Below are 27,837 nucleotides of genomic sequence, written 5' to 3' on the forward strand. Positions count from 1 at the left end.
TATACTTCTTGATACGAACGATTTATCTAAATTTATATTTGTGTTTTAGCGATAAAACGGGAAAACATTGGGGTTAGAGGTGTGCTAATTACAATTCAAGAAACAGCTACAAATATTCAAGACTTTGAAGATTTTCATTGTAAAAGTTTTTTTTTTATTGTTAGTACGCTAAATTCATGAACGTTATTTAGTTACAGTTGGAAAAATCATTTATAATGAAACATAAATCATGTAACATTTTTTTCGGCGGACCGTAGGCCTGCTTTTTTTCAGTGTCAATAAATAAAATGATTAAAAATTTTTTAATATTTGAAAATCAGTTTTTACAGTGATTCCTGATTATTCAATTTTATATATGCATAAATTTATATAGTTGAATTTTTAATTGATGATATTTATTAATGTAACAGATTTTTCTCAACTATTCATTAATTTCCCTATTAATTATCTGTCACGAGTTTTTAATTCTGTGTTTTGTACTCATTTTGTAAGCTATAAAAGCTAAAAATTTAATTAATTTTTTTTTCAACATTTGCAATGAGCCGAAATTTTTTTAACTAAAATTAAATGTTTTCCGACATAAATAAAACAAATTCCTTTCGGCACGCTGGAAGGCGGAGGTAAATTTAACCGGTGCTAAGTAGGAAATAAAAAAGATTTCCACGTTAAAATTCAGAAAAACTTTAAATATACTCAATACGGACAATGGTTACAGTGAAAAAATTGTCAAATGTTTAGCATACGGCAAGCCCCAAATTCTCATAATTCCAACAAAATTTAGTCATCCCTTGTCGTAAGGGTTCATCGTGTAAAATATTGTTTCAGACAAAAGTTTTAGGTAATGTTTAGAGGACTAACGACTACTTTAAACCGATTCTATACTGTGCCTATTACGGGAGGTATGATTTCGTTTGTCTTCGAAACCATATTTTTTCCACGCCTGGACCAGTGGTTGGTGATATCAAAAAACTTTACTTAAATAAGTTTTAGACCCTTATCCAAAGAATAGTAGGAACTTTAAACTAATTCGCTATTTTACTTAATAAGAAATTTATAGCGATATTTTGTTTTTTTTCCGAAAAAGCACCCTTCATGGTCCGATTTTGTCCGTTAACGAACTCGACCGAGATTTTGGGTCGTTATTTTATGTATCAATTTCGAAATGACTGGCGCAAAATTACGGCAGTTATCGTATCCACAAGAAAGTGAAATTATACATAAACTTTTGAACGGACAGTGGTTTTGGGATCTGGGGATATGAAACGCAAAAATATGTCGAAATTTTCCCCAGAATCAAATCATGGTACCTACTACAATCGGTAGCTTTTTTATGAAATCTACCTAATAGCAAACGTAACATTTTATGTTGTTAATTGTTAAGTTATTATTTGGATTGTACTGTTTTTCAAGGGTGTATTAATTGTAAATTTAACATTATCTTCCCATTCCCAATTTCTTTAAATTATAATAATTTTGGATAAATTTTTATCGTTGAAATTAAATTAGGTCTATTTTGTTTTTTTTCTCTAATTTTTATATTTTTATTTTTTTTATACGTTGTATTTCTTTTGTATACAAACAACCATTTAATGCAGTATTTTATATAAATATAAGTAAAATCGTTAAATTCTGGGAAGAGAACCTTGACCCGAAATGTAAGAAAGAAGTTCGTGGAAAACCGTAACTGCCATTCGTGAATAAAAATATTAACATAGATTTACATTTTTTTTTTTTAATTTAATTTTCATTTATTTATTTCCTTTAATCTATATTATTACAATCTGCTCAAATTGTAACTGAACAATAAGTAATTTGATAAACAATAAAAATAAACTATTAAAAGTTACATATCCAACAGTGATTATTAACTTACCGACTGATTCGGTTAGATTACAAACTGAACAAAAGAAATACTTGTACGGTTATATTGTAAGTTCGTAAAACCCTCACTCACTCACTCAAAAGAGAAATTTAAATATAATAAGAACTACATACTACATAAAATCATGAAATCTGTACGTCAAATCAAGAACACCGTTACAATTTATTATGTTAAATATATTTCTTGCATTAAAAAAATAATAATTTAGATACGGCCTGTGTCGAAATCTCTCACTGAATCTTGATCTTTATTGTTTTATTTGCGGAATATACATATTTAATTTATACATATTTTTTACCGACGCTATAGGATTTTTGAAGATGTTTCCAGTGACCTTGGATTAGGAAAGTTCAAGGATTTCGATGCAAGAATCACTAGATGTCCTCAGAGTCGCATACCGTAACAATAAATCGGTCTTAATATACATTAAGAACATTAAGCAGCCATCTGTAAAGCAATGAATAAGTAGTATTTGCGCCTAATCAAACAATATATCTAACTTCAGCACTTAAATTGCACTTAGATTGCACTTAAATATAATTTTATTTATGTAAGCCAGCGATCTAGATGCTGCCTAGTATGACTAAATTTTGCGTGCAATATTAATATTGAAAAGTAGTATTTTAATATCAAGACGTTAGGAAAGGAGAGAAATTTGTGGCAAAATTTCGTAAGAGTCGAAGTAGATTGGCGCGCAAAATATTAGAACATCCAGTTAATGAAGGGTTGGTATGTGGTAGGTAAAATCTATAAATGAAAACAAAGCTTAAAATTACGTAATAATGAAAGTTAAAAGATTTAGAATGTAGAATTATGTTGAGGTTTAGGGATTAACAGAACAGATCGGTATGGAAAAAACATCTAAACAGTGAACTTATTTATTAAAATACGTCTTCGTAATTTTTTTTCTGCTGTGACAAGTGGTGTTTTCCCCAGTGGTTTTTTTATCCCTATAGAGATACATCGAAAAATTAGTTATGCTTTTATTAGCAAATCTAACTATTTCTCAGTTGATCTATGTAATAATTGAATCATTTATTCATATTTTGAAGAAATTCTTTAATTTAAATGATTTAACATTCAGATAATAAACAGACAACCTGATTTTAAAATAAAATACATTTCCCATAAATGTAGTTAAGTAATTTATGAATCAGTTTTAACTTTTTGCTTGTATTCATTTTAATTCGGAACGTGGTGAAAATCGTTAATTATAAAAGAAAAATTTACCTTCATTATATAGTTCATATAATGTGGGATTCTTCGCAAATGATTTTCATATATTACTTTTTTTTCATCCGAATTTTTATCATTAAATTTTATTAATTATATTATCTTACAGTAATAGTACATGTTTGAAACTTATTATCTTTTACAGATTTTTTATTTATTAAAATAATGTAATTTTTGTTCTAGGTTCATTGAAGACTTCATTTCTGTCAGGATCTTCATTCAATATCACGTGGCATCTAGCATATCCTCACAGAGTGAGTACAGTAATAAAAATTTATGTTTTTTTTAAAAGTTCATTAACGTTAAACTATAAATTAATTTTAATATTAGGGTTTCTTTTTGTTTTCAGTTTATAGTAATAACAATTTATTTTTACACAGACAAAACATAATATGCTCGTATTTATTAAATATTCATTATGTACCAGTACACATACATTTCTGTCTGGAAATATACGTTGAGGCTTCATAAAAAAAGTCAAAACTAGTTTTCAAGTCATAAATATGGGCTGTTAAATTATATTTTTTGAACCCATTAACCTAAAACATTAAACATTACATAACATCCGGGAGAATTTACTCGAGAAACCCCTTTTCCCGAGCAACTGAACCAAGTCATCTCAAATCGGCTAAGGATTGGACACACCAGGTTTACCCACGCTCATCTATTTGGCTCTCCTCAAAAGGTCTGTGAGACTTGCAAGTTCAAATGGTCCGTGTACCATTTGATTGATTTCCCAATCTTTGGAACCGTCCGATAAAACTTAGACCTAGGTTAGGATATGAAATTTTTATTAAATCAGAAAGAAGGTATAAAACGTCTATTGCGGTTCCTCTCGTACAGTGGAATGAAGAATACAATTTATTGGTTTTTGTTTGATTTATGTATTTTAGTTTGTATTTGTTGTTCGCTTGTCGAAGTTTATTCTTTATTGTCCTCTTTCTTTATTGTTTTATGTAACACTACATGATAGTGTTACTTTAGTCGCTAATGACTGTAATTGTTGATGCGACTGTAAAAAAAAAAAATTAAACCGATAAAAATAAATAATATAATAAATTTAAAATTTTAACTTCTACATATGTAAAATTACGAATAAATAATATCTCCTAAAAAGATTTATTTTTTGTTAATATAAATATATAAATATAAATATTTATATTTATATAATATAAATATATAAAACTTTAGTAAACCATATATGACATACACAACAATATTTTTAAATTACATATATACTTTGGAAAACAAGAAAGTTTTATTACGCTTCTGTTATTATTATTATTTCATTTTTTTTTAATTGTAACCCGTTTAAATGATCTTTCTTCCAGAAAATAAAATTTTTATATTTGGTAACTTGGATCAAGTTATTTATCACAGATTATCCGTCTAACCAAATAAAGCAGCAGTTCCTGTTTTAATAATGTTGGAGCGCTTCAACTTATCTTTGATATGATGTGTATTTAGCGCTAAAATTTATTTCCTTGTCCTTATACTTTTCCGAAAACCAAATTGGTCTTCTCCTAACACTTCTTCCACTCTTCTCTCAATTCTTTACAAAAGAATAAAATTACACATTCTATAGAAAATGTGTAATTTTATCAGAAAAATTGTAATCGTTTAATTACATATCAGAAATATCCGCATGAACAACGATTCACCAACGTGTGGATTAAAATTACTGGTCTACGGTACTCGAAATGAAGTATAATTTATGGTGTTTGGTGTGCCACAGACACGGCTGGTTAACAATCGGACAATTACAAATAATTTTCATAATATTTTAAACATTTTATAACGAAAAACACTGGTTTCTATTTATTACTTACTAATATTTTATTTTTTCTATTTCTCATACATAAATACAGAACCTTAGGTGTTGCTCAATCAGTTCCACGTAAAAAAATAAATTTTTGATGAAAATAATAATCTCGTATACAGATATATTCCGTGTAAAACACTATAATTTTTTAGCTTTCACAAATATTCTTACAATGTTAGTTACAACAATTTATATGAATTCTCTATTACGCAACAGTTAATTTTACTTGAAAATTTAAAAAAAAAAAATAATAATGACACGTTTTGGTTTTTTTTTTTAATGTAACCAATCATAAACACTCGCGTAGCTCTTTAAAAAATTAAATTTATTCGTATGTAAACGAATTTTCTTGTATTATTTTTACTTTCGAATTTAAAATTATATATTTAAAATAATTACAGGAAAACAACTAAGGGAAAATATTGTTGTCAATTAAAAGATGATTCCTCCTCTCTTCGAATTTTGCATTTCTTAATGATTTAACTTCACACTAACAGAAACACATGAAGAAATAACAAAAATATGTATGTATGAATACGTACATAGCTTATTTACGTAGGTTCGTGTTTATTCATTCGGCTTTATATCTCAGAAGTGGTTTAACTTGCAGTCATGAAATATCTTCATAATATTGGAGAGGGGGTTTATCTATGTATTTTTTTAAATCGGATAATTCTAAATTTAAATACTTCTAACGTAATTTTTTATTATGATTATTATAACGACACACCAAATTTACAATCTGTTCAGCAAAATTGAACAAGATAAGATGTATTTGAACTAACATTGTTACCACAGACGTAGCGGGTTGTGACTTAATAATGAAATAGAAGAGCACTCCGTACGGCCAGATCATAAAGTCACCTAATTGAAACGATAAGGCAAACTAAAAATATTGTTCTTTAGCAATCTTAAAAAATCACTGAACGTGTTATCTAATAAATTGATCACCAAATAATTCGGGTGCCGATCCAAACGATTTTGATACCGTAAACCGACCAGAGAGATTTCTGCCGAACGGTTCACAACTTTAGATAATTATATATAAGGCTATTATGTACCAGAGTATGTTGAGCATTTTTCGCAGTGTTTTCGTTTGGTAGCGTTCAAGTATGTCAATACTGGAGTTGCACGCTGTACCCCACAATTCAAGCCCGTAAGTCCAAACAACCGGCCTCCGTGGCGCGAGTGGTAGTGTTTCGGCCTTTCATCCGGAGGTTCGAGTCCCGGTTAGGCATGGCATTTTCACACACGCTAAAAAATCATTCATCTCATCCTCTAAAGCAATGCCTTACGGTGGCCCCGGAGGTTAAACAAAACAAAAAAATCCAACTAGTCTTCAAAACGGATTTATAAATCAATAATTTACTTTCTGCTGAAAGCAGAGATTTATGGCCTATCTAAAATAAATAAATAACAACTAAAAATACTGTATATAATAATTAAAATATATAATAAATATATGTTTAGATTAAAATATATAATAATAAATACAATAATTAATTTAAATATATAATAACTCTAATTTATTCATAATTTAAAAACAGTGTATTTTGAATTACATTTAATTTATATTTTTTATTTAGAATTTATTGTACGTTAAAATAAGTTTGCAAATGTTGCCTACAGCTTTAAGTAGTCTACAGTACGATTTTTTTCACTCATTCTTCTACAAGTTGACTAAAATATTTTTTAAAACTATTTTACTTTTAAAACTAAAATAGTGTAGTGTGAGGATTTACCTTAGTAGTTTTTCTATTCGATTTTAACATTCATCTTGTTCAATTGTAATAAGATCAAATATTTTCATTTCCTGTTTTCTCAGTTTAGAAGAAATTTTGATAAAAATTTCAAAAGGTTCAATTTAAATATTAAATTACATCATCATGTTTTACTTCAGATTTATTAAATTATGTTCGGATTTAAGTTTGTGTTTTTAATATTATTATTTTTTATTTCATAGATTTAATTATTTATTCTATTTAGCGTGAATAATATTTTAAAGAAATATAAATATATTTTTTAAATTCCTTTTTTAAGTCTATAAGTTAACACTCTTCTACATGAATTTTAAATTATTTTGATTTTATTGTGTAGAAAATGGTTGAAAAACTGGCCTTAAAATAAAATAGAAATGGTCAATGAAAAGGACTTAATTGAAGTACGTTTAGAAAATGTTTAAGCTTGTAAAATCATATATATAATTGCAACACCTTTGGTATACCATTCAAATTTTTTTAGAAAATGATGCTACATAACTTCAACTTATATAATTTGAATTTATGCTACATAACTTGAATTTTTATAAATTGAACTTTTATAAAATGTTCATTATAAAATTAGAACATTATAAAATGTTCTAACTTTTCGTTGGTTTAACCTATCGATTTGAAACATTTTTCTTACTCGTCCTTAGTGTGATTAGAATAGAAACGGTTTTACACTTTTATCACAGGTAAGTATAGTAGGACTGCCGTGAAAAATTAACTTTTTTTTTTTTGAGAATTTTGAGGTCACATTGGATCACTTTAGTCAACTCTGGTTTGTCTTTTCTTATTATTATTTTTTTCTTGATTGCTTCCCATTACTTCTTCATTCTGTCAGAACTTGCTTTTTTGAGTTCTGAACAATCTCTTGTTGTTTTCTTTTCTTTAATTTTAAATCTGGAGTTTGCTTTTTTAGTATTTTTCTATTATCAGTTTTGTTTCGTATATTTTCTATTATGATTTCTAGTTCTTGCATATCTTGTTTAATTTTGGTTATCCAGGTCGGTGTTTGGACGTTTTCCAGTATTCTCGACCAGTTTCCTGACGAGCCTGTTCGGTTCTGTTCTTATTATGTATCCATCTTTTCTTTCTAAAGCAGTCTAGAGCCGGTTCTACGTTTTTATGTACCTCTTGGTTTGGTATGAGTCTTCATTCTCCCCCATCAGTAAGTCGTCTTTTATTTATTCTTGTTCTTAGAATTCTTCTTTCTATTCTTTGCATCTCTGCTGAGTAGGAAATGTTGGAGTTTAGTTTGAAGAGTGTTTCGCTTCCATATGATATTATAGGTCTGATTACAGTTTTGTAACGTCTGAGTTTGGTATCTATTGAGATGCATCTTTTGTTATATATTGTTTTGGAGGTATTTAGTGCATAATTGAGCTTTTGTGTTCTTTCTTTCCAGTTTATTTTTTCTTTGAGGTCATGTGTGATATTTTATCTTAAATATTTAAACCGTTCAACTAGCTCGACTTTATATCCGTTTATGATTACGTGGTTCAATACCAGGGGATTTATTCTAGTCTTTTCATATGATATTCTTAGGCATATTTTTCCAGCTAGTTCTTCCAATGAAGTTGCTTGGATACTAGCTTCTACGATGTTATCGGCTAGAAACGCTAGGTCATCAGCAAATCTTAGACAGTTTACTTTGATACGGTTTACATGTTTTCTTGCTTCAGTTGTTACGTGTGGTGGGTCTTTTTTGTACCACTTTCTCATTATATATTCTAGGGCGCAGTTGAAGAGCAGCGGGGATAGTCCATCTCCTTGTCTTAAACCTGTTTTCATTAGGAATGGTTTTGATATTTCTCCTCTGAATTTTATTTTGGAGTATGTTGACACATACATTGAACTAACGTTAACTGACGTTAACGTTAGTTCAACCATTTTTACTAGTTTCGGGTGTAATCCTAGGTTTCTTAGCATTATCACCATTGGCGGTCTATGAATACTGTCGTAGGCTTTTTGGAAATCTATGAATTATACTACTGGTTGCCTTCGTTTCATTTTGTGTACATCCATTATTAATTTGAGAGTGATTATTTGCTCAGGACAGCTCTTCACGGTCTAAATTCCCCCTGATATTCTCCCAGTTCATTTTCAACTGATTTTTTATTTTATTCAGTATTATTCTTGGGAGTATTTTATATATGTCATCTAATATTGAAATTCCTCTGTAGTTTTCGGGTTGGTTTTGCCCGCTTTCTTGTGTAGTGGATGAATGAGTGCAGTAGTCCAGTGTTTAGGTAATTTTTCTTCTTTCCAGATTTTTTTTGGAGATTTTCAAGAAGTAACTGTTTAGTCATCTTGAAGGAGTATTTCCAAAGTTTTACTCCTTTATTATAGATATAGATGATATATATGTCCCACGGTTAAAAACAGAAGTTATATAAACATGTTCGTTTTCAATATTCGTTTTCATCAACAAGGTACAATCTGTTTTATTTTAGTAAATAAATCTTTTGAATGCTTAATTAATGTCATTTTCAAGAATGAATTAAGACAGTTATACAATGCCAGTTATGGCATATTACATGAAAGTAATATACCGATGTAATTTTTATTTTTTTTATTTTTGAAACGAGGAATTATGTAAGAGAAAATACTTTTCAACCTTTATTATAGGTTAGTTAATTTTTAATTAAAAAAGTTTTTTCTAATAGCGCAAAATATTATTCAGATATTTTTACTACATTTTATTATGTACCTTACGGATTCCGTTGAAATACAAAGTTAATAACAATTTAATCCAAAACCTTTTTTATAATTTCTAGTTAATTAAAATATATAATTAAATTAATGTGACAAAAACAATTTTCAACTTTATTCTCGGAAGAGGGTTTAGATAAGATCCGTATGTATTAGCAACTATCATGATATTGACAGATTTTCTTTTTTATTTAGAAAAGTAAAAAGTCTATAAAAGGAATAGAAATTTGAAAAAATTCTCACGATGTTATAATTATGTTCTTGATTCCTTAGTTATGTAATCATACCGTTAATAAAAGGACAAGTTAAATAACACGACAGGTTAGAGTTCTCAGAAAATAAAAACAAGGAACGGAGTAAAATTATAAATAATAAATTTTAATAAAAGAATTTTTTTTTATTAATGTAGAGGTGTCATTTAAATCTAACCGAGTTAGAGAGAAATAATAATAATTTTCAAATAATTCAAGTAATAAGTAAATTAATTTTATTGTCACGGAAATACCTACCGCAATAAAACTGCTTCTTGTTTTTCATTGTAATGTACTTATAAACGGCTTAAATGTTGCAATAAAGTTGATATTATACTAGAACTTGTTTTTTCATTAATTTATTTTTAATTGACTTGAAAAAGTTGCCTATCGCGTTTACATTTACTTTCTTTTCGTTTATAATATAAAAATACGTTAGAGAATTTAAAAGTTATTATCTTTAAAATATGTTTTTAATAATAATAATAAAAAGTGAAGTTACACAAGTATATACGCAAATCGGTTTCTCTGTTTTGTATTCGGTTCGAATAAAACTTTCTTATATGTCCCAATAAATGTAGCAGATTTTTCATTAATACAGAAATTAGAAAAAAATCTGAAATTTCTATAAACGACTCGATACAAAAAAAAGGTTCAACAACGATACGATATGATATTTTTTATAGGTTATCACAGGAGCTTTTAAGTTCATGGAATGACACTTCTTTTTTCCTGTTTAGCCTCCGGTAATTACCATTTAGATAATTCTTCAGAGGATGATATGCATGAGTGTAAGTAAATGAAGTGTAGTCTTGTACATTCTCAGTTCGACCATTCCTGAGATGTGTGGTTAATTGAAACCCAACCACCAAAGAACACCGGTATCCACAATCTAGTATTCAAATCCGTGTAAAAATAACTGGCTTTACTAGAACTTGAACGCTGGAACTCTCGACTTCCAAATCAGCTGATTTGGGAAGACGCGTTCACCACTAGACCAACCCGGTGGGTAAGTTCATAGAACTTATCCGAAATCGTGTAAATTGTGTAACAGTAGTTATATTATGACAAGGGTAATTAGCCAACTGTGCGATGTAAAATAAATTACCGTGGTATTTAAATTTATTTACGAGTGCACATCCTTCAACTAGAAAAATTTAGAATAAGTTATTAGCAAATAACTTATTCTAAATTTATTGTAAGAAACTAGAAATATTTTTTTAATGCAGCCCAAGCTGCATAAAAAAACTGTCTTAATTCGCCAGTGTTGCAAAATGCGTTGTCCATCAATTACCATCAATCTGAAAACATTTGTCTGAACGAAACAAAATTCTATTTAACAGAAATTTTGGCACTTCGTCGGTTTGTTTACTGACGAAGACAAATGTCTCTTACAAATAACCTCTCCCCCTTTTCCAAAAGCATTTTTCAATTTTAAAGAGATTTTTTGGTAACGTACCTTGCTATTATACGGAAAATCGTTACATATACGGGGTGATACCCCGTATATATAACGATTTTCCGTAAAATGTTTCCTCTCCAAAACAACGGCTTTTCGTAGACAAGGTTATTGTGGAGGTATGGTTTCCATGTTTGAGCTACCACTATATGGTCTCATCTCCACTCCAGACGTTATCCACCATTTAAAGTTTACTTTTCTTTCAAAGGCTACGCAAAAGATACTTCACTTTTTTAACCTTTACTCCACCTTTGTTTCGGATCATTCTACTGCAGTACATCATGTCTTCCTGTATTTCTTAATCTTATGTTAGTTTTCCAAAAAAACGTATTTTTTTATCGTTTTTCAATTGCGAGACCTTATTTATAAAATAATTGAATAATGAAAAAAAATTAGACGTATCTTCTCGACAGTCATCGATTAGTGATGTCCGGTTTTCCAGGATATAATGACTACAATATAACTATTTTTATAAGATTATTTTCGTCATTGACTATACCTTGCACAATTACTTTCGACTGGCAATTACGTTTTGTACGTTATTTTAGTTTTCTTTTTAATTATTTTAGTTTCCTTGTTTGTTAAATTCAATACGAAAATAAAGAAGTTTACTATTCAACGACTGGTTTATTTTAATAATATGTCTGCTATTTCAACTTGTACGATTGATTAAATATTTGTTTTTAACGTTAAACATTTTTGTTCTGCTAATTAAAATTGAATTTTTTTTTTACTTTTTATTGTTAAAGAAGAACTTCGAGTACATAAATTTAACGGGAAAATTTTGTGGATATTTGTAAAATTAGTAATTTAAGTAATTATTTTTTTTTAAATATGTGTAAATCATTCTTAATTTTAAAATTTTAACAAACAATGTTGTCCTTAATATAAACCGATTGAATAAGCAACTGTAATTGTATAATAAAAAGAAATTTCGCTATTGGAAAATAGGAAAAATTTATAGATAGACTTTTAATATTTTTCAATTATAAAAAACTGATTTTCCTTCAGATCAAGTATAACTATTTTATATTATCGCTTTTATTTTAGATTATTGTATTGTTTATAATATATTATTTTCAAATTAACAAATTATATTAAAAATAATCCTAGACAATAGAAATCGATGTCGTATGTGAAATTTGAATCGTATAATACAGAATAATGTTTTACTAAAATTACATAATATGTAATTCATTGACCTTGGTATATGAATAATTTTTTTTTTTTATATTGCGATATAATAATTCTATGATCTGCTATCATATTATACTATTTGATATCAATATTTTAAAAGCGCATTTTATTTAATATCACGTAATTTTTATACGTTTATTAAAATATTAAAACAATCATATATGTCTGTTACTGTCCTTCAGTTCATTTCTTATAACTTTAAGGCAATATAATTTTATTACTGTTATTTTATTTTATTTTTTACTACTTTTATTTTCTTTAACACATAAAATAGTAATAGTATTTTTTTCTTTCAAATTATATAGATATTATTAATTTTATTACTTTGTATAAAATTAAGGTTAACATAAAATCAGAAGCAAAGTAATAGTAAAGATAACAATTTGTTTGTAATAAGACTTTAAAAAAATAGTTTTGATTGATTAAACTAGTTTAATTTAATGTAAATAACCTATAATAATAAATAGTATTACTTACCGAATTTAAACTATGTAGTTTCTTTATGTCTTTGCCAATGATTTTTAAGCTTAATCATTTGTTTCATAATAATGTTAAAAATCATAGATAACTTTATTTCTCGTCCTCCCTTTTTTTTTGTTGCTTTATCTAATTTCCCATTTCATTGACTTTACGAGAAAAATCTTTTTAAAAGGTTATCTATTCTTATCATCGTAACCAGTTTTGGACGTTTTCGACAAATGATTTTTGATTCTACTGGCAATTTTTCAAGTAACTATCTCAATCAGAAATAATTGTTTTTTTTTTAAATTGAGAAACCTAATTCTGTATATTCGTTTAGATAAGAAAGTGTATGTAGTAATTAATTAAATGCTGCTACAGTAATCACATTAACTGTTAGTAACAAGAAACTGTAGAAAGAAAAAAATAATATAACCAGTGCCTAATAACATTCATCACAAGTTGTTACAATAGAATGTTGCTCGTAATATAATGCACCGGCAAACAAGCATTTTTTAAGTTTCTATGCATCACCTACACTGGCACAAAATATTTAATCGTATTTTTTTGCAGAAATCAATTGATTTGTCATATAAGAAAGTACTTTATTTCTTTTTTCATTAATATATTAATGAAAAAAGAAATATTATATGTAAATAAAATAAAAAAATAAATATATTAATATATTTCCATTAATACATTAATATACACGTATTTATTTCTTTTTTCATTAATACATATTAATGGGATTGAGATATATATATGCATGTTCATGTTTCTAAAATGCTGGGCAGGCTATACTTTTTTGGATTATACTTGTAAAACTAAAAAAGAAATATCCCTAGGAAAAATGGCAATTTCTCCTTTGTTTTCCCCCTATCCGCTAGTTTGTTATTTTTATATAAAAATTTTTATCTCAAGTTCGGATAGACGAATCATATTAATATTTGGTAAGCGTCTTGATAACAAAGTTTTAAAATTAGCAAAAAATCAGGACTTAAATACTTTTGCAATTACAAAATTGCGGTCATGTTTATTTTTGCTATTTTTTAAAATATTAAGCCTTTTATTTTGAACAAAATGACGTTTTATTTTTCAAAATCGGTTAACAAATTAGTCGAGTTATGGGAGAAAATTGATGTTTTAATTGTGTCATAATTATTAGGTCTATTATTGTGAGAAAATTATTACTAATTTACAATAATAGAATTAACAATGAATAAAAATAATTAATATTTAATCGAATTGAACGTAAAGTGGAGGACATAAAAACAGACACAAACGTTTTTTACAAACTTTTAGAAAAGTTTCGGTAATGATTTTTTTTTAATTATAGGTTAACAAAAAGGTAAAATAAATTGTCCGAAAAGTTTCCATACATAGAAAGAATAAATATTTTATGATGAAAACCGTTTTTAATTATTTTTGTGTTTATTATTATTTATTTATTTTTATTTATTACTAGCAGACCCGACAATGCTTCGCTATTGCTATATATATAGCAATAGCTATATATATTTAGTATATATATATTATTATATTTTATATAGTATGTATATATATATATATATATATATATATATAGAGAGAGAGAGAGAGAGTGAGCGAGAAAGACAGAGAGAGAGTTTAAATGAACACAATTGAAAATTTGATTAAAAAATTAAAAACTGAACTTCACAAATTTTATCTTTCACTTATTCTCCTTCCCCTTTTCCCTTTCCAACTTCCCCTTTCACCCTTCTCCCTTACCACACTCCCAGTTTCCTTTTTACCCTTTCCCGTTTTACACTTTTCTCTTTCCACCTTTTCCCCGTTTTCCACCTTTCCCCGTTTTCCACCTTTTCCCCTTTTTCCCTTTTGCCTGCGCGTAAATCGGTCCATTAGTTTTTTGGTCTTTAGCGGACACACATACGAACATGCCTTTTATAAATATATATATATATATATATAATAAAAAAGTCGTTGGTATATTTGTTTGTTTGTTTCGTAAATATCTCGACATCAGCCCCACCTAGCTGGTATAGTTTTTGCAAAAATATTTCTTTTCACGTAACTAATATTCATATTCTGAATATGAACCAAATCGGTCCATAAATATAATTTTTCTAAATATCTCAACCCCCAGCGCCATCTAGCGGGTTCATTTTTTGCAGAGATAATTCTTTCCGTGTAAGTAACATGTTTTTTGAATATGAGGCAAATCGGACCATAAATACATTTTTTTCGAAATATCTCGACGCCAGCGCCACCTAGCGGGTCCAAACTAATTCAGAAACCTTCCCTGGCATGCGTCAAACCATTCCCCAAAGTTTCATCGCTATCGGATGAACGGTTTAGGAAGGCATAAGAGACATACGAACAGACAAACATTCATTTATATATATATATATATATATATATATGTATGGAAACTTATGGGACAGTCTGTAGAATATAAGGCAGCCGCGATTCTTTCACCTTCATATGAATCAAGTTAATCGGCTTCAGAATCATCGAACAAAATAAATGAAAATGTCTGCTACTGGCAAAAATTCATAACAAACATACATTGGTCAACAATCATGAAAAACTGCCAAAACTTTAAGAAAAAAAAGTTTTTGTGTCGCTTTAAAAACAACAAAGTACATTACATCATACAATAAACACAGAAATCCACCCATATGTTAATTAATGTCCAACAAACATTCTGAATATTGATTGCACTGGATCGACTAGACGCACATTATTTTATAGCTATAAGGAATATACGGAGCCACCAAACAAAATCGATTCAACTTTTTCAAAACTACATCATAGAATACGCATACAAAGAAATTAACAACATGAAAATTTTACACAGATCACTCGAAGTGGAAAATCTCTACTTATAAATAATAAGAAATTTACAAGCACATTCAACTTAAAGTAAATAACAATAACCGAACAAACAAAACATAAATTAAGGGTATTTTTCCATACATATACTCAAAGGGCGTTCTAATATTTTTAATATGAACTCAACGTCAATGCAACGGGATTTACCGCTAAGGAAAATGTCGCTAATTAGCTTCTAAAATAATTAGGAAAAACAATTTCCATCAATTTTAAAGCGAGCCGTTTACAGCTTTTAACGACTGATATAGTTATCATGTTTGGTCATTAACAAAAAAAATATAAAATATTTAGTATTAAATAGTGTTAAATTATAAACTAAATCAGCTTTCTACCATGGTTAAGTGACAGTGTTTCTATCATTTGTCCAGTAGGTTTTGGGCTCGATTCTTGTTACCCAGGATGATTTCCATCCACTAAAAAATTACTTTTTTTTATCATTAATCGTAACGATAATTGGAGTTATAATAACTTGAATAAATTTCCAATTTTTAACAATAGCAATTCATTTTTAATGACAAACATTTTCTTACTTTTTTCCAATAAATTCTACAAATACGTCATGTTGAATTTTACATTATTACAAGTCTTCTTCTTCTTCCATCACGGTATAAGAGGTTCACCTGTTCCGGTTTCAAAAGGTTACCAGCGTTTTCTTGGCCGTTCCACACTTCTTTTGCCTTTCGATCGATAGTGTATTTATTTCCTTGGGGAACTTCCGTCTACCATCCTATTAACAAGGTCCTTCCACCTCTCCCTTTTTTTTAACCCTACCTCCCCGGGCCGGATTTACAGCTAAGTAGAACTCAGCCCGAGAGAGTGTTCTTATACTCTAAGGGGGCCTCTCCACTCACCGGCAGTATGTCCGGAACAGCAGGTCTGTGCCTGCCTCAAAAATCCCCAATGGACGGCAACCGGACCCCACTATGTCGTTCCCGGGCCGCCTGCCGGAGACCGGGAATCGGTCGTAGACATTGCCAGCCTCAAACCGCAAAAAGTAGAGACCAGGTCCGGCTATACTGTTCCCAGCCCCACCTGCTGCCGGGACTCGGTCTTAAACTATTCCCATCCTTTAAGCCCATGGAGTCCCCACCCGATCACTGGAAGCCACACACCTAGGCGTGCGACCCCTCAGGTGTAGGGCTGTCCACCCTTCCTTACGCTAATGTCCCCGTCGTCACCCCTCAGCCTCCTTGGCAGTCGGACGTCAACCGCGAAGACCTCGGACTTACGGTAAATTAGTCCCGGAAGCCAGAATAAAGGTGAGGAAACCCTCCGGCCTAAACCGGTGAATACCCGCTCTGGCCCGCTGATTCGCTGTATGCAAAGATGGTATGTTCAGCGTCGTCTAGTCCGTCGCAGAACATGCATCGGAGGGTTACGCGTCTATGAAACCTGTGCAAATAGCCGTCGAAAGAACCGTGAACAGTTAGACACTAACTCTGTTCTTCAGTGTGATATAATAACTCTCCCTGTTCTCTACTATTATGTCGCACAAGGGTAGAACATTTAACTCTTTTCTGATATACTCGTTCCTAAAACGATCTTGTCTAGTGCACCCCAGATGTTAATTAATCCGTAAACGACTGACACAGTTTATTGCTATGTACGATGCAGTTTTGTAGTTTATAGCTTTTCATTATTACATATTAGTTGTAGAAATAAAAAAATAAATAACTTAATTTTATTTGCGTTGTCAACGGCAGCAATATAACGTTGCTAGATATTGTCATTATATTTTTATAGAAAGCTCCTTATTTCGTTCAAAAGTGACTGTATTGCTTATCTATAGATCATTTAGTACATAAATAATTATTTTAAATAGAGATACTTTGAAAAAAACATTTTTATATTATATATATATAGGTTTGTAAAACGTATGTGTATGTTGTACTTACTCGTATAAATTTTACTTCATTGTTAAAGATTTTCCTGAATAGAAAAAACTGTTCCTTTTTTACTTTGAATTATTATAATAATAGTTTAATAATGCATGAAAACCATTGAATATGATATATTATATTACATTATAGTGAAAGTGTGTATTTTATACTTATCAGATCGTATAACAACTCATCGTATTATAATGCAGCATATTAGTAACCCTTTTCTTGAGTAACATTAACAATAATGATAAATGAATGTCATACAAATTATATTCGTAAAAAAAATAATATTAACGTTTTCATAAAATAGCCGCGATATATTTATTTATATACAAATTATATCTTGATATTAAATTATACTAAGCAATGCGTCAAGAAAGAAAAAGCTTGTCTCAGGAAACGTGGCTGTCTATTAGAAAAAAGTGCAGTTCCTTCACGTAACTATACATTACATATCTTTAAATGTATAAAAAACTGTTTCGTTGTTTAAAACAGTGAAGATATTAAATACGTATCCAGATGATGGAGGAGATACCCACCAGCTTTAATTGGAAATTCTTCTTACCTTCTCAATTCTTTACCTATTTCGTTGCTAATTGAAATTGTATATTATTAGAACAGTAGCTCAATTTAAAAAAAAAAAATTCCTTTGATATTAAACATAGACATTTAACAGTTTTTTTCTTCCTTGTACTTATTAAAGGAAGTATTGAGATCGTGAAAAATTTCGGTTTTCAGATTTCAACGGAAATATCCACTTTAACCATCCTTGAATCAATTTTGACTAGTTTCGGCGTGACGTCTTTACGTACTTATGTTTAGCTCAAAAGCGATTAGTCATAGAATGTTGAAATTTTGGATTTAGGACTGTTGTAACATATACCTCCCATTTTTATTGCAATTGACTGAACCAAAAGTGTCCAAAAAAAGCACAAAATCCAAAACATTTGGATTTTTGACTTTATCTTAACTGCAGTAATAAGCCCTCATTGAGAGATTTTCAATGGTACATCACAACTGGTACTTATTTTCATTGGTTCCAGATTTATAGCCAAATAAAAGTTTAATTAATGAAATATTTGGATCTTACAAGGGGGGGGGGGCACATCGGTTCAAATCAGACTTCATTTCCTTTTTTTTTTTTTATTTTTTAAATTTAAATATATTTTTTAATAAGATCTATTAATAATTATTAACTTCCGATTCTAAAAACAAATTTACGATAAATAATAATTCAATAATAACAGTAAAAAAAAATATCAGAAGTTATTAATGAAATAAAATTTTATGTACTTTACATTAAAAAAAAATATGTATATGTAACTTAATATGCGTACAAAGAAGTCATGTGATGTCTAGATCAAGTATTGTTTTTAAATAAACATTTTTTTTTTTGCTTAATTTCTCAATAACGTTAAGGAAGATTGAAATTACACTACCGGGAAAATATGCGATAAAGGAGGCACTTTTATAAACTGATTTATCTCTTACAGTTTTCTTTAATAAATTGAAACTCTATTAAGAAGATAGTTATTAGTTTTAATATGGTAGTAAACTCAGTTATTAGTAACCATATGTTCTTAGATTGTTGATATCTCCTTTAGTTTTCGTGTTATTGTTATTTGAGTGCGTGTTTAAGTGTCAGTAGCGATTTTTATAACGAGCGATTTTTTGATGATTGAACTTTTGTCTCAATGTCGTAGCTGTAAACCCAGCTTTCATCTCCTGTTACGATCCTTTGCATGAATTTGTCATCGTCATCGGCTTGTTTAAGGAGTTGCCGGCAATTGTTCACTCGATGTTCTTTCTGCTATTCGGTCATCAAACAAGGAACAAACAGGAACAACCTTTGCAGAAACTTGATGGATGTTCAATTTTTTAGTCTAAATGTCATGGCACGATCCAATCCAGATGCTAACTCTTTCTGCAAGTTCTCTGACAGTCAATCGGCGATTTGCACGCACTAGATCGTTAACTTTCAGAACTTGTGTTTCATCAGTTGAAGTCGAAGGCCTTTTTGGTCGAGGATCATCGTCAACTGACTGACGATCACTTTTAAATCGTGAAAACCATTCGCAGCATTGAGTACGACCCAGAGCTTGAAAAAACTTGAGACCAGAGCTTGTACAAACTTGAAAAGTTTCTGTGAAAATTTTCTCCAGTTTCACGCAAAATTGTACGTTATATCGTTGTTCCCGAAAAACGCACATTACAAAAATCGCTACTAACACTTAAACACGCACTCAAATAACAATAACACGAAAACTAAGGGAGATATCAACAATCCAAGAACATGTGGTTACAGAGAAGGTATGTGGAACACAATACTGCCAACTGCATGTCACTAAATATCTCTGTTGGCGCGTAATTAAAAAAGTTCGGTTATTTTTTGAACAGATCTCGTATTTGTCTTGACAGCTCTTTGCAATTAATAGCAGAAGGAAAATAAATTTTTCGTATTAAAAAACTTAATCCCAGGATTTATTTTTTTTACTTTTCGACGTTTTCAGGTTAATTAAGTTCAAAGTACTAAAACCTTAGTTAAAAAGTTCATTACGTAAGAATGTATGTAAGTTGACATCTGTTTGAATTTATATTTCATCAACGGTTTGGTAAAAACTAATGAAGTATTAAGACAATAATTAATTTCTTATAGGTATAATAAAGTTACCCACCGGGTTGGTCTAGTGGTGAACGCGTCTTCAGCGTCAAATCAGCTAATTTAGAAGTCGAGAGTTCCAGCGTTCAGGTCCTAATAAAGGCAGTTACTTTTATACAGATTTGAACACTAGATCGTGGATACGGGTGTTCTTTGATGGTTGGGTTTCAATTAACCACACACTCAAAAATGGTCAACCTGAGATGTACAAGACTATACTTCACTTACACTTATACACATATCCTCTAAAGTAATATCTGACGGTAATTCCCGGAGACTAAACAGGAAAAAGATATAATAAACTTAGCTTGGCTAGAGATTTTTTCAGTTTATAAATAAGTTCCTACTCCTCATAAGATTGCTTATTTAAAAAAACAAACAAAAAAACAATCAGATTAGCCTAACATGTTTTAAAGAATAAAACATCCTGATTAGCGGTTATATCGATCGGGTTTTTAAATTGATTTACATGGCATTTCTCCCGCCAACACCCCATTCGGTCGCTCTAAAGCATAAGACCGGATGTCTGTGCCACAAACGGCTACTGAGCCCCGAATCAGTTTAGCGACCAGTGTCCTAACAAGCTCCTAGAGCTAATTTAAAAGCGTGAGTGGAATAAGCGTGGTACCATACACCACTCGCTTGCGTGTCTCACGGCCCACTTGTCATATATTCTAGAATGGGTAGGCGCACCCCGTCAACCACTAAAATATATATGATATCGGATCGGGTTCGCAGATATTAAGCGATTTGATTACTGAATTAGTAACATAGTAAAAACTATAAAACTAAGTAAATCTAAGAACAATAATTTTAAAAAAGCGTTTAATATTTGTGTAACAGAGTTCGCGAAAATAAAATGGGAATCGTGCTTCTTGAAGAGAATATTCATTTAGAACATGCTAATTAAGGACGAAAACAAACTAAGTCTTCTTAGCGTCACTAATAATAAACGGCGTAATGGAACTAAAATATGTAAAATATCCCGAAACGAAGTTCTGAAGTGTTCAGCAGTCGCAAAATAACCGTTATGCCTGTGAATCTTTTTATAACGATCCAATTTTTGTTTATTGGGGTTATGTCATTTACACGGTAAAAACGCAAAGCAAAAAAATGAAATTAGTTGGAAATTTCCCTTTAACTTTCAGGATTTACTTATTTTACTGTGGATTGGAATAAAATTATTATTAAAAATAAAAATAATTCGCAATAAGAAATCAAAGTTACAAATTTCAAATTTTTGATTTGGTTTAATTATAATAAAAATGTTTAATCGTGAGAAGGTTTTCTGAACTATAACATTTATTTCAAATAATATATTTAAATTGTTGATGTTAAGAGAATCTGAATAAAACAGTAAATAAAATAAAATATAAATAAATAATAAATAAATATAAACATGGGCCAGGAACGTGAGGCGTTTGGTTATGCAACAACGTAGGCTAAATAAACGTATCATCGCAGGGTATCATACGATCAGCGCCGAGGTGGCATCGGTTATAGCTGGATTACTGCCCAAAGACTTACAAGCGCAAATGAGAGCTTCAATTGTGGCTGGACGGGACAGAAAGGAAGCAATTGACGGTCTCTACATGGCTTGGGGTGACCGATGGCGAGATTCGGACAAAGGAAGGTGGACCTATGAGCTTATAAGCGACGTCAGGAACTGGATGGAGCGAAAGCATGGTAACACAGGCTACGGATTTACCAGTTCCTGTCTGGACATGGATGTTTTCGGGACTATCTGTACTGGATGGGCAGATGCCATACAAGTCGCAATCACGATTGCGGCGGATTGGATACAGCAGAGCTGTGGTGGTTTTTTGCCTTAGATGGTGCAACTTAAAAGTAGTGCTAGAGTATCATGGTGTGGAGGGGGTCAACAATATAATCGAGGTGATGCTCAGTCATAGCAACAAATGGGATGTATTTTGACTACGATCACATCAAATGATAGGAGGGAAGGCCGATGAAGAGAGGCGACGACAGGCTGAGCAGATGCCCATCTATACAGACGTGGAGTTCGATAACGGGTGATCAAAGAGGGCTTCTGGGGGAGGGCGACGGGGACTCCTCGGAGTCGTCGCTCGTCGATCGCCCCCTGGGGACGCCTTCCGGTCATACGGATTCGGATAATAGAGTGCCTGGGTGATCATGCAGAGGCCCCTACATGATCCGGCCCCTGCATGATAGGAGGAGAGGTTTTTTTAGCGGGTGAGAGCCCCGCACTGCCGTCAGTGCGGGCGTGACGGCGGCTGGCAGAGCTTTTTCGTACGTCTACGGAAAAAAATAAAATAATTAATATGAATAAAAAAATATATAAATATAAATAAAATAAAATTTATTTATTCACCTCAGATTTAAAAAAAAAAATGATTTAATTAAAATAAATTTTAAATTGGTGATGGTAGTTTTAAGATTAAATCGATAAAATCTGTTGACTTCTGATTCCTTCTATCTGTAAAGTTAAATTGATTTTTCTTCTTCATTTTTAAATCTGATATTTGGGCGAAATCAGTTTTGATTCCTCAAAAATAAAACAGGAACAAATTCTACAAACAATTTTTTGAATTTTTTATTGTTTCAACCCTTAGACTTGAAATTTTTTATTATATTTTTCTAAATGATGTCTTAGTAAGGTGGTTCTTAATATTCATCATATTGAAGAGGCGTAACTTTTAAGGTTTTTTAAAAAGTAATTTTTGTCAAATATTAATAAAAATCGAGGCAACCTGTTAGTAACAAAATTTAAAAAACCGAATTCTTTCGGCTTTCACGCCATTATCACAATAGTCAAAATTATTACAAAAATCTTTAATTAAAGAGTAATGATTTGTATTAAGTATTTTGGTTTAGACAGAGATAAACATTTACTATGATGCCATAAAATTGGTTATTACGAGTATGTTCTTCTTGGCGTAAAAACTGAAACCCCTCTAATTGATTTTTAAAATTTGTTAGTAATAAGTTAACTTTATTTTTACAAATAATGTTTAATTAATTCTATCAACCGATTATGATTGTGTTTGATAAATAAATTTTTCGTTGAAATGGAACAAAAGTTGATGGCTTTTTTAATTACTAAAACTCATCGGAATTCAATAATCCATATAGCGTTGAATTTCCAAGGGATTTTTATACTTTTTATTAGTATAATAGATTGGACAAGAATATTAATTGCCATGTAAAATTGTCCCCAAGGTAATAAACGTTTAAAATTTGTTACCTTAAATAAGTTAAAAACAGTTTTTTCCTTTCTTAAAGAAGCTTACTTATTTTTTTCACTCGGATGGGGAGTGTGCACGTTTTGCTCAATATCCTATTCACTAAAACACGAAAGTTATACATAAGTTGTTTCGTTTAGTAACTACGAACCTTGCTGAAAAATTTTATAAAAATTTAAAGATAAGTTCGATTGTAACTGTGTCACAAACAGACGAAACTCCAAAGCGTCGAGTTAATACGCTTCTCTCGATTAATAGATAAATAATTGAGAGGTGTACGCCGATGTCCTTGGTTGACACAGATTATATTATAAATGCATCCTAAAAGAAAATTATGTGATTATTCGTCATGTATTTTTTTTCTAGGTTAATCCAGTTTATTCTTTTATATACAGATTTTTATGATTAAAGAATTTAGATTAATAGATCCGTAACCGTTATAGCTATTCGTACTGGCTAGCAGAAGTATGACAAGGATGACTGCTTCACTTCTGCTCGTATGTCTTCGTGAGGAAGTTAAGATTGCGTACCCACCAGTGTTCTTGTATTTCTATTTATTATTATTGTCCCTTTTATTTAATTGCGTAACTTTTTCTATTGCTTCAGTTCTGTCAGTCGTGAAATAACTCTTTTCTATATTTTATTTTTATTGCTTCTTCTCTGTGACTTTTTCTGTAATGTAAAAGTATAAAAATATATATGTCCTTCTTTATTTCCAATTTACTTTTGTTGTTTTTTTTTCCAGCGGTCACATATTAATTCAAGTTATGTGGAATTTTAAAACTGTGATGTATTATTATTTTTACGTTATAAATTTGTTTGACCACTTATTATATATATATAATCTATTTATTTTACGCTGTATGGAAATAATTATAAAATAAATAAATATGAAAACTGAACTACTACGCATTTTTTACATTTTCTGAAAAACCTGGGAAAATAGCTAAGCTATTTTAAACTTCAACAAAACAAATTTGTAAAATATATAACTTTTGAAACTTTTACCTTTCTCTTCTTCAAATTTTAGATAATTCTGTTTAAGAATTTTACGAGTATCATAGAAGAAGAATATTTTCGTATATATAATATCATTAAAAGAATCTTATCATAATAAGAACATTATATATATATATATGATAGTAGATTTTTGAAAAAAGATAACTCCATCTGCATAAATCTTATAGGTATGATTTTTTTTTAATATCTGATTGGGAATCCTAATATTACCGAAATGATTACTGAAATATTTTTAAATTTGACGAAGAAATAGAAATCCATACGCCGATATCCGTGCGTCACGCCTTTTATCCGGAGGTCCTGAGTTCGAATCCCGCTCAATCATGTCATTTTTTATACGCTAAAAAATTCTATTTAGGGTTGATGACCGTAGCAGTCGATGTCCGTCATCTCAAAAAAAGGAAAAAGAACTCTTGTACAGTTCAGAACAAGACCTACTTTTTGTTTCAAACTCCCTACTTTTTTGCAGTCAGAAACGCACTGATTTTCAGATTGCAACGCACTACATACGTTCGATTAACGAGTACACCTTACACATAAGTATCAACTTTCAACTCGCTCACCACTGTGACTCGCTGCATAAGCGCGTATGAAAGATACACCATTACACAGTCAACATAACCTCAAATTTTTTCGACCTTTAATTGAGCATAACTGAATAACGACTCAATCAATCTTCTCATTGGATATGAACATGCACAACTTCAGATACACTACTACATCATATCTAAATTTCAATGAAATTGATCCAGTCGTTTTGGATATTTTCGAGCCACAAACTTTTATACATACGCTTATATATATATCTAAATAATTAGAAAATTCCTATTTTGAGTGAACAATATTCTCATAGTCCTTATACCTCAAAACATAAAGAAAATTCATTTTCATCCCCACTCTCACTATGCGACCCAAAGTAATACCGTACTTTTCTTCGAAAATTTGGTAAAAAAAAATCCGTATTTTGACTATATATGTTAAAAGACCGTTTTACGAAGTTAAGGAGCTAAGAATTGCTTTAAAAACTTTTAAGAATATTGTTTATCCGAAATTTTTCAAAATATAAAATGATAGTTTCATGGAGAAAATTTAAATAACGGAAGAAAAGAATTGTTTTTTTCATAATTTACATGAATAAGTATTTATATAATAATTATCTACATAAGTATTTATTTTTATTTAAATACTATAATTTGATTAAAACATCAAATTAATGTATTTAATTTGACGAAGTATATAATCATATAATAAATAACATTATATTTTTATATAATTGTTATAAACATGCAATGGCTCATAAAATCTTTTAATTTTTTGCTCATTTCTCTGTTTGTCTGTCTGTCTCAAAATACCCACTCCACGTAACAATTGAATTAAGGAAACGTGTAAACCATATCAAAGCACACTATCTAGGATTTGCAGATGACCTAGCGTTTCTAGCCAATAACATCGCAGAAGCTAGAATCTAAGTAATTTCATTGGAAGAATTAGCAGGAAAAATAGGATTAAGAATACCATATGAAAAGACTAGAATAATAGCCGTAAATCCCCTGGTATTGAACCACGTAATCATAAACAGACATTAAGTCGAGCTAGTTGAACGGTTTAAATATTTTGGAGAAAATATCACACATGACCTCAAAGAAGAAATAAGCTGGAAAGAAAGAGCGCAAAAGCTCAGTTATGCGCAAAACAACATATAATAAAAGATGCCTCTCAATAAATGCCAAACTAAGTCATTACAAAACTGTAATCAGATCTATAATATCATATGGAATCGAAACACTCTTCAAACTAAAATCCAACATTTCCTACTCAGCAGAGATGCAAAGAATAGAAGGAAGAAATTTAGAATTCTTCTTTCTATTTCTTCTTTCCAGTTTTCTTCTTCCTATAATTTTTTTTTTGTTCTTCTTAGGAACATGGATACATAAAAGACGACTTACTGATGGGGGAGAATGAAGACTCATACCAAACCAAGAGGTACATAAAGATGTAGAACCGGCTCTAGACTGCTTTAGAAAGAAAAGAATCTCCTTCTTTGGATACATAATAACAGAACCGAACAGGCTCGTCAGAAAACTGGTCGAGAAATACTGGAAAATGTTAAAAACACGAAAGATAACCGAAATTAAATAAGATATGCAAGAACTAGAAATCACAGTAAAAAATTTACTAAACAAAACTGACAATATAAAAATACTAAAAGAAGCAAACTCCAGTTTTAAAATTAAAGTAAAGAAAACAACAAGTGGGTTTGTTCAGAAGAACTCAAAAAAGCAAGATATGACAGAATGAAGAAGTATTGGGAAGCAATCAAGAAAAAAAAGAAAAAGAAAAAACGAACAAGAATTGACTAAAGTCAACTCTGTGACCTCAAAATTCTAAAAAAAATGAAAACTTCACCACTACTAGTTCACAAATAAGTAATAAAAAAGTAACCTTCAGGCGCGATGTAACAATACTGACATGCCAACTGACGCTAAGAAATATACCAATCCTTTATCACTTCATCGTACGATGAATTACTATGCTATTCAACTATCATTATTTTTAACTTAAATTTCTATAAAAGCCAATTATTAATGAATCAAAATTATAAAAGCGCTATTTCTCTATATAAAAGCCTTGTTAAACCATTAATTTTTAAACAAATAATTATTTTTCTAAAAGGAATTTAGTTTGATTCCCATGTTTGTTGCTTATTCCATTTTGAAATCGATTCATATTTCTTGTTAAGTAAAATAAAATTATAGAAAGTTTTAAAAACTTAATTTTTCCCCATTCAGTTAGCAAACCTAATATTTTAATAAGGAATGAACGAATAACATGCAAAATGTGGATTCATTTGAACGGGGAACGTAATGTTCCTTTGCATAAATTTCTATGTAATAAAAATTTTAAAATATATATATATATATATATCATTTTTTTCTCTTATGACATAAAGTAAATAAATTTTTACTAAGCTGACAGTTAAAAAACAAAATAATTATAGTAAAAATAAAAATAAATTATTCCATGTATATTTATTATTTTTATTACGATGATAAGTATATGTTATATGGAAGACAGGTGCAGTAACATTAAGGTTAATAACCGTACGCTGAACTTATTCTTTACACTTCAAATACAAATCAGAATCTTCGTACCAAACATTAGTATGTACAAAGATTGCTCAACAATACTTTATATGACAGTGCTATAACTTGTGATCGTCGTTGCCAAAGTTCATCTAATCTTTTATTCGCTTTCGTAGTATCTGTTTCTACTCCCTGATTACACTGATAAACATAATTTTTGTTTCCTAACATGCGATACAAGATTTTAATCTGTTTTTTGATGCTCAAAACGAATATGAACTCAATACGAATATCAACCATCCTTTTTTGAAAAACT

General features: G+C 30.0%; 1 protein-coding gene across 3 annotated transcripts in view; it reads left to right on the plus strand.

Annotated features, from left to right (window-relative positions):
* The window catches only part of nahoda (DOMON-like domain-containing protein nahoda), a 364,673-nt gene that overhangs the window by 216,187 nt on the left and 120,649 nt on the right, over positions 1–27,837 (plus strand). For all 3 annotated transcript variants that reach the window (XM_075361475.1, XM_075361476.1, XM_075361474.1), the window contains exon 3: positions 3,299–3,369. In XM_075361475.1, the coding sequence (XP_075217590.1) occupies positions 3,299–3,369 (71 nt within the window). The remainder of the gene's footprint in view (positions 1–3,298; positions 3,370–27,837) is intronic.

This window comes from Lycorma delicatula, chromosome 3 (assembly GCF_047948215.1).
Source record: "Lycorma delicatula isolate Av1 chromosome 3, ASM4794821v1, whole genome shotgun sequence".
Classification (NCBI taxonomy): domain Eukaryota; kingdom Metazoa; phylum Arthropoda; class Insecta; order Hemiptera; family Fulgoridae; genus Lycorma; species Lycorma delicatula.